The sequence below is a fragment of the Hipposideros armiger genome, unplaced genomic scaffold (assembly GCF_001890085.2).
Source record: "Hipposideros armiger isolate ML-2016 unplaced genomic scaffold, ASM189008v1 scaffold_677, whole genome shotgun sequence".
Taxonomy (NCBI): Eukaryota; Metazoa; Chordata; class Mammalia; order Chiroptera; family Hipposideridae; genus Hipposideros; species Hipposideros armiger.
In genome coordinates this window covers 702,744-711,286 of record NW_017732027.1, presented here as the reverse complement: position 1 = coordinate 711,286, position 8,543 = coordinate 702,744, and the positions used below count along the sequence as shown (strand labels likewise).

Genomic DNA, 8,543 nt, shown 5'->3' with positions numbered 1-8,543 from the left:
GCGACTCACGGCAGCCCAGCTCCAGGTTGAGCTGTTGTTCACCATCTTAGCTGTAGAGGGCGCAGCGTCACTGGCCCTCATGTGGGATCCGAACCGCAGCCCTGCTGCTCAGAGATGGCGTCCCAAGCCAGCTCTTAACCAACATGCCACTCGGCCGGCCCCTGTGTTTAACTTTTTGAGGAACCTGCAGACTTTCCCCGTTTCCACCATTTTATATTCCCACCAGCAATGTATGAAGGTTCCACATTCTTCACATCCTCACCACCACTTGTTACTTCTTTTTTAACTACTCTAGTGGTCGTGAAGTAGTATCTTGTGGTTTTGATTTGCATTTTCTTAATGGCCAGTGATGTTGAGCATCTTATCATGTGCCAGTTGGCCATTTGTATATCTTCTTTGGAGAAATGTCTTTTCAAATCCTTTGCCCTGTGGAAAAAAGCAAAGACTCCCCCCTGCCTCTCCCCCGCCCCCCACCACACACACACGGGAAGGAAAGGCTGTTTACTCAGAACCGGCCGTAGCGGGGTGGGCCACCGTCACTTACATTTGGCAGAGACCCCAAGCCAGGCAGAGGGGTGGGAGAGCTTCCTGGTGGAGAAAAGGGGGCTCCAGTCCCCTGATGGAGGCTGGGGTCCGGGGGAGGCTAGGGAGCTACTAGAAGGGGGCGTCTCGGGTGACAGGCTAGGGGACAGGTGTGGCTTTCTCCGGTTGGTCCTGAGTGGAGTGGGGACAGAAGTTAGGGAAGCTGTCAATTATTGATCACGTCCTGGCTGATTATCACAGAAGTTACTGTTCAGCTTCCTGGATTGTCACTAGAGACAGCAGGCCGACGGCCTCCGGGTCTGACTTCCAGGCGGGTTGCTGCGGCTGTGGTCAGGGCTCTCTGTTATAGGAGGCCTGGCCGTTGACCTTTTGTATATTCAGTCTCTCAGTCCGTTTCTTAGTTGGGTCGTTTGTGCTTTTTAGTGTTGAGCTATGAAGATTCTTTAGATAGTCTGAATACTGAACCCTTATCAGACAGATGGTTTGCAAAGATCTTCTCCCATTCTGTAGTGGTCTTTCCGTTTTCTTGACGGTGGCCTTTGATGCACAGAGGTTTTTATTTTAATGAAGTCCGGCTGATGCATTTTTCTTTGTTGCTCTGTCCTTGTTCCTTATTTCCCATCCCCATTCCTTGCTTCCATGAGCACAGGTTTGTGCCTGAAGTGAGTTTCTTAAGGAAATGGGACTAGAATTCAGGTTCTTTCAGTGTTTCTGGATCTTAGACTGTAGAGCCAGTGTTTAAAACTCTTTAAAAGTTATGCTTGAACTACTCAGACGTGTTGTGTCCTCCATCCAGCTGTTGTCGGAAAGTGGGCCCTTCTTGGCGCAGAGTCCAGGTCCTTGGCAACTCGAGCAAAGAATTGAACGAGATGCTGGAGTAAAGTACTGAAAAAGTAGTTTATTAGAAAAGATAGTACATTTCAAAGAGTAGAAGTGGGCCCGAGCTGTAGAGAATGGCTCAAGGGCCCACTATTAGAAGAGAAATTATATCCCAAAGAGTTTGCAGTGGGCCACGCACAAAGGCGAGGCTCAAAGGGCTTGAAAAGGAAGAAGTGGTCAAAAGAGCAGGGCGTCCAAAAAGGGAAAAAGGGTGGACTTCCCAGGACTTGGGGTTTTTATCCCCTTTCTCTAGAATGGGCTGTTCCCCTAAGGGCGTGGGACCACTTGATTGGCACCTGTGATTGACATGAGGCACTGCGCAGGTGCGAGTGACTGGCCTGATCTAGTTGGGTATTTTGTACCCATTTGTTTCAGGGGTAGATAGTTACAATGAAAAGAAGTTTTGGGTTGAGAGGGGAGGTCACCGGGCGGTCGCACTCTGTGGGACGTGCAGAAGTGCAGAGACCCAATGCCTGCCTCTAACTTCCTGCCTGGTTTTCCCCTTGAGAGACGTGATCCCCATAAAATCTCTATGAGAAGCCGAGAGACAGGAGGTCTCTTCTGTATCTGCTTCCTGCTGGGCAGGGGCGTAGAGCCGTCCCTGCCTATTGGGGGATTCACAGAACTCACCCTAGCTGATCTCAGATGAGAGGAAGGGGTCTCGAGCTCCGCCTGGAAGACCGTGTTGGCTTCTTTGGTTGTGACTGGCAGTCTTGTTGGGGTATCCTCTGTATCCCCAAGGCCCCTGAATGAGGAAAAATAGATTTTAATTGATAATCTGTTAGCGCTCATGAAACCTGTGGCCGTTCAGGTGCAACCGGTCACTCAGGTGGCCTCAGTTGTCTGGGCCCAGAATGGGTTTGGCATTCAGCTTACTGGCCTGGGGGATATTAGGAAGTCACAGGCTTTCAAGTAGTTATCTGAAGCAGGGACTTCTATTGTTTGGGATTCAGAAACTGATTTACAAAGCAATCAAGAAGCAGGGGGATAGGAGAATTCTAGAATTCAGGCAGGAGCAATCTTTAGCCAAGGATTCACAGACTGAGGAGAAGAGTGATCAAAGCCAGGGGCTAAGAAACTAAGAAACTAGGGAGGAGACTTAACATTTCTGTAGGAAAGAAAACTTAAAAGTCTTTGTGGGGGGCACTCTCCTGGCCCGGAACAGTTTCTGTGTGTCCAGCAGAGGGTCAGGGCAGCATGCATGGTTCCCCGTCCTCATGGGGTTTACTGTCTACTGAGAAAGAGGTGGGGACAAGTAACTGCAAAGCTATTTAATTACAATTGTGATGTATGTTATAGATCGCTAGCTTGATAAGTAAGCTAGAGGGGCATTTTTTTTTTTTTGGTATCAGGTTGTCAGTCTCCAAATATCGTGGGAAACCTTATATGGAAATTGACACAGTTAAATATTTTTGAGATAACTATAACATTAATTCTGCTTTTGACTTGAATCGGAGTCCTTTCCTTGATTCGAGAGGTTAATCTGATGTTTGTAATGACTGTTATCATTTATTTCTAGATGAACCAAAAACTTGCATTAGTGCTTCTCTGCTTGATGACTTGAAAATCCCCAACATTTTTAATATCTCTTTTCTCCCTCTTCACTTTTTTCCCAACTATTTTTTTATTTCCAAAGGTTATAAAAAGTTTGTGTCTGAATCTTTCCTGAGCCTTACTGGAAGACTTTAGAAAACGGGGAAAGATGGTCTACATTTGGGCTTTATTTAGCCTGTTATTTTATTTTAAATATCATTATTATAAAGTTCAGTTATGTTAGATGATTCTTCCACTGAAATAAACAAAAACGACCAATGCATTCAAATAGATAAATCCCAAACAGTACAAATTCAGTATTTCTTTAAAGCAGAGTTTCTCAGCTCTTGACATTTGGGCGGATAATTCTCTTGCTGTGGGCCATCCTGGGTCTGTAGCAGCACCCCTGGCCTCCAGCTGTGGTACCCCCCAGTTATGACCACCAGGATGCCTCAGACACTGACAGATGTCCCCTGGAGGGGAGGGTGAGTGGGCGATGGAGTCACCTCTGGTTGGGAATCGCTACTTTGACTGTTCGAAGGTTTCCTAGAGTAAAACTCCGGGTACTTCCTTACCATCAAGCTCACAGAGTCAGGGGCTGTGCTAGCGACAGCTGTGCTTTTCAGGGTAAGTGAGTTTATTGGAAACTCATGTGGGGGAGCAGAGATTTACAGAAATAATTTTAGCCCGTTTCTCCCACTGCAATATGTGCACAACCTTTTCCTTGTTGTATTAAAATCAGCAGAAAGTCCTGTATCTAAAGCCCAAATATTTAATTTCTAAAGTCCCCCAGGCAGCATGTGCTAACCAGTTCCTGGATTCATGTTCCTGTGCTGCCAAACTAGACAAAGCAGGACAGACTGAGCCTTAGAACAACAGAAGTGACACTCCCCCAGTCTGGAGGCCAGAAGTCCAAATGCAGGTGTGGGAGTGGCCGCACCCCAGCCCCCCCCCCCCAGGCTCTTGGGGGGCTCCTTCTTGCCCTTCCAGTCTCTGGTCCCTGCTAGAGTTCTGGAATGCAGCCGCATCACACCATTCTCAGCCACCGCCTCACCTGGCTTCTCCTCTCTCCGTGTCCTGCTGGCTCTTCTGGGACGCTTGTCACTGGAGTTGGGGCCCGCCTGGGTAATTCAGGATAATCTCATCCTGAGATCCTTCACTCCGTTGACGAAACACATCCAGCCTAAGAGAATACTTACAAGAGTTTATTTGAGCCAAACTCTCGACAATTGCCGGGAAGCAANTGGGCAGGTCCCCTCCCCACCTGCCTCCCCGGTCCCCTTGAGAGCAGCTGCTCAGAGGACAAGCCTCCCCTGACCCGGGCATCCGAGAAACCTGCCTTCTGTGCTGGCAGCCGTGCGAGCTCGCACAGGCTGCTGCGGTCTGGGAGCCTTCGTTCCTCAGCCTGTGTGACGCTGGTGTCCTCCTTGGCGGGCTTCTCAGTTGTGCTGCGACGAGCAACTGACAGAACAGCCGTGAAGTGGCCGGGTGTCTGCGGGGGCACCCAGCACGTGCTGTGTCTCCCTCCAGGGGCCTGCTGTGTGGCAGAGAAGGAAACCCCAGGGCCCCTAGTCCCGCCGCGGGGCCCAGACCCGTGCTGCTGGGTCCCTGCTGGGAGCCCCCAGCCAAGAGCAGCTGCCAGGCGCCCTGCACCCTGCTACCAGGTCCTCTGTGCCAGGCCAGGTGACAAAGTGGACTCAGAGCCACACGCTAGGTCGCGCCCCTCGCCCACTCGCCACTTGCCTGGGTGCCTCCTTGTACCCGTGTCCTCGTTGGTAGGGGTGGTGATGCACGGGTTGGCAGGCTCTGAGGTTGCCAGGCTCCTGGAACGTGCTGGTCCACAGGAAGCACTGTGTTGCTTAGATGTGACGAGGAGCAGAACGCCTCACAGCGGTGGGCACCGCGCCTGGCACAGGGCGAGGAGGACAAGGCCACGTGCCTCCATCCTCACCGTGGGTCTTGCTTCCGCCCACCCTATCTGTCTGTATCCTTGTCGTGGCGTCCCTCTCTGAGGCACGTCCCTCTCTGCAGCTTCCTGTCCCCCTCCCTTCAGAGCTGCGGGGAGGGACGTGTGTGCGTGCGGCGGGGGCCCGGATATGAGCCGCTGGCTCACCCGCCCTCCCACAGCAGTGGGGTTGAGGGCTGGGCCGGACTGTTGCTCCAGGAAGCACTAGAAATGACCTCATCGTTCTGGTAACATCATCCCAACCAGAATGTTTTCTTCCCTAAAACCTGTTGTAAAATGAAAACGTAAACAAGTGGCCTGCCAGCTTCTTGGTGTGTCTGCCATGCTATGCTCGCGTCCCTTCCCCTGTCGCCAAAACTGTGAAAGCAGAAGCCGTTTCGTATACCGGTATCAGGGAAAAACGCCAGGGCAGCGTCATCTGTTTTTTCTCTGAGTGCCCTAATTCTCTCAAGATTCAACAAAGTGAAAACATTTTCTGGAGGAAGAAAATGCAACTAAAATTATTTATTTGGCATAAGTGGCTAGGCACCGAGTCCTGACGTTATTGTCTGTGCACAGAGAAGGGTGCTCACAGCCTGTGGCCAGCCCCTCGTCTCCAGAGCATTTGACCATCCAATCCCAAACCTCGGGACTGGTCTTTGTCTCAGCTGGACCTTTGGTAAAAATTACATAAAAGATTGATGACCCTTGAGGGGCGGCCGGTTGGCCCAGGTGGTGAGAGCGCAGGCTCATAGCACCAAGGTTGCCGGTTCGATCCCCACATGGGCCAAGGAGCTGCGCCCTCCACAACTAGATTGAAGACAACTGCTTGACTTGGAGCTGATGGGTCNGAGGGCAGTGTCACTGGCCCTCATATGTGGGATCCGAACCAGGGCCCTCTGGCGTCCCAAGCCAGCTCTTAACCATCGCGCCACTCGGCCAGCCCAAGAATGGCAGTTTTACAGCTTATTTTATACATAAAATCAAAAGAGGAAGGTTACGTGGAATCCACTGGTGGTAGATTAAGGGGGTGGGAGAAAGCAAAGCGGGGAAATCTCTGGGATTGGATAAAAGCACATTGGAGAGACAGGTCCTTCTTTTATATAGGTGGGTGCAGGATAGTTAACAGCTTTTTACAGCACACAGAGATGGTAATCAGGACAAGCATAATAATGAGGAATGTTGCAGTTTCCAGCTCTGGTCTGGAAAAAGGATTAAAGATGTTATCTTAGGTACAGAAGGACAACAGGCCCACTGAAAAGGCACAGAGTAACTTAATGAGGAAGCTGAAAATGTGACTTCCCACCATGGCCCACTTAGTTCAAAATTTTTGTGAGTGTGTGTTCAGGCCATGGTAGTTTTAGTCTCCTAAGCTTGTCTGGGTTAACCTGTGGCCCCTTTTCCGTCCACAACTCAGTCACATCTGCAAAGACCCCATTTCCAAGTGAGCCCACTGTTTGGAGGACACTGTTGACCGCCTGCAGCTACACGGAGGGAGCCCAAGGCTCGGTCACTGGGGTTTGCTCGGCACAGTTGTCATTTGTTGCTCTCTGTGGTCTGTACAGATTCGGGACCCGAAGACTCTCCTTCCTGTGCCCGGAGTGATGGTGGGCGACGTAGGGCGGAAGCTTGGGCAGAACGGCCTGGACAACGGGTAAGTGCGCCCCGAGCGTCACGCTCACGGTGGCTCTCCCCGGGGTCTGTCCTCGAGGCGCCTTGTCAGGGCTCAGGTTCCTACCCCGAGGCTGCATGGCTGCTCGAGCCTGTGATCTCACTGGGCTCCTCGGTGCTGCCCCCATACTCTCCTAGACTCCTGAGGACCTGGGTAAAGTGTGGCGGGGCCCCACGCCTCACCTCCACACTTGAAGGACCGTCTCCTGTGTCAACTCCAACATCAGGAGGTATAAATAACCCAAGTACTGAACAAGTGAACTTGTCCCCAGGCAGGTGGCTGCTCCCAGGTCACAGATCAGGCCCAGGCCAAACCGCTGCAGCCTGGTGGGTGGTGCTGAGCTGTGACTGGGACCCACCTCCCCGAGATGAGGTCTCCATCAACAACTTCCTGGGACCGGAGCACCCAGCACATGTCCACACTGATCTTAGGGGTGGAGTGTGGGGGAGTATCTCAAGTCCCTGTTGGACCCTCAAAACAGGTGGGGCCCCAGACTGTGCCAGAGGGTGGGGGAACCATTGATTTTTACGTGGTGTTAGTTTGAGCAGAAAACAGAAGGAAGTTGTTGAAAAGCGAAATCAAACACAAACAGAACCCTTCTAATTTATACTCTCTCAGCATTCTGTGCGCCTCCCTCGCTGACCTGTACGGAGAGCCTGTTAACTGACGCTGGCGTCTGATCGGGGCCGTCAGTTCCTTAAACCGTTACTTTGTGTGGGTGCACGGGGGTCCCTGGCACAGGCAGGCCGTGTGGCACATGCTGAGGTTTGCTGGTTGAGGTCCTGGCCCTTTGTCCTCAGCTCTCGGCGAAGCAGCGACACAATTGATCTGTTTGGGAAGCTGGCTCTGGCCTCGGGGGAGGAGGCTTCAAGGAGGCCTGCGCAGGACGTGGGAATGGCGGCGACTGTCTGTTCTGCACTTGGAAAACTAGTCGTTTCATTAGGTCCGTGCGGTCCGCTTTGGGGCATGGAAAATTCATGTGTCATGACTCCATCTGTGGAAGGGTCTGTGTGTACAAGTGGGGCCTGGGCAGGTGTATCCTCAGGCACCTGGTGTGGGTAACACCCTCCAGCTGCAAATAAATGCTACCAGGTCACATCCAGTGGGCGGCACCTCCCGTCACCATTCACTTGGTTTCACCATCAGAATCTTTAATGTTATTTTGGGACATCCCCAGAAACCCCTGCACTTGGTTCCCCCCAGATGGACTCCTACTTCCAGAGACGGAGCCCTGTCTCTTATTGAGATGGTGCCTGGGGGGCAGTTAGTGGAGCGCCGACAGTGGATGCGTCCTGCCAGGGTAGCGCAGGCTCTGCTAAGACTCACACCAGTCACCTGTGGCATCGCCGAGGGGCAGTGTGGCAACAACCCTCCTTGAAGGAGTATCAGAGAAGCTCCACCAAACCAAAGTGACTGTGCCCCGTGGAGCCGCACAGTGTCAGGCTGAGGGGACCTTGGGAGCAGCCATATTCAGTCCCCGAGCCTTTGAAGGTTCAGTGACTTGTCCAGGGTCCCCGGACTCACGGGCTGGTGCTGGGGTGTAAGCCACGTGGGTGACACAGCAGCGCCCTTCTCCCTGCTCCTCAGAACCCCCTTCCCGGGCCTGGGTGCACACGCCCAGCAGAGGGCGCACTGGTTTTGAGGACACCGACACCCTGGTCCGGCTTCTCTTCTTGCGTGCAGTTCTCCGTCATATTCCAGTTATCTCTTGTAATTGAGTGATTTTTTTTTTAACGGAGGTCATTCATCTTGAAAGTGTAGGTTAGATTTTTGTCACTTCACAAGAATTTCCAAGCATGTGGGGTGACTCTCTAGGAATTAGTGGAAAACATAAATTGTATGGGTTAGTTTTAGTCAAATAACTCTTTTTTTTTTTTTTTAGATTTTTTTATTGGGGAATTGGGGGGATGGGAACAGTGCTGGGGAACTGGGGGAAGGGGAACAGACAAGTTGCTGTCGTTTTGTTCTTCA

General features: G+C 51.8%; 1 protein-coding gene across 1 annotated transcript in view; it reads left to right on the top strand.

Annotated features, from left to right (window-relative positions):
• ACOX3 (acyl-CoA oxidase 3, pristanoyl) overlaps positions 1 to 8,543 on the top strand; it is a 47,109-nt gene that overhangs the window by 8,608 nt on the left and 29,958 nt on the right. The window contains exon 4 of the mRNA XM_019626426.1: positions 6,466 to 6,554. Within this exon, the coding sequence (XP_019481971.1) occupies positions 6,466 to 6,554 (89 nt within the window). The remainder of the gene's footprint in view (positions 1 to 6,465; positions 6,555 to 8,543) is intronic.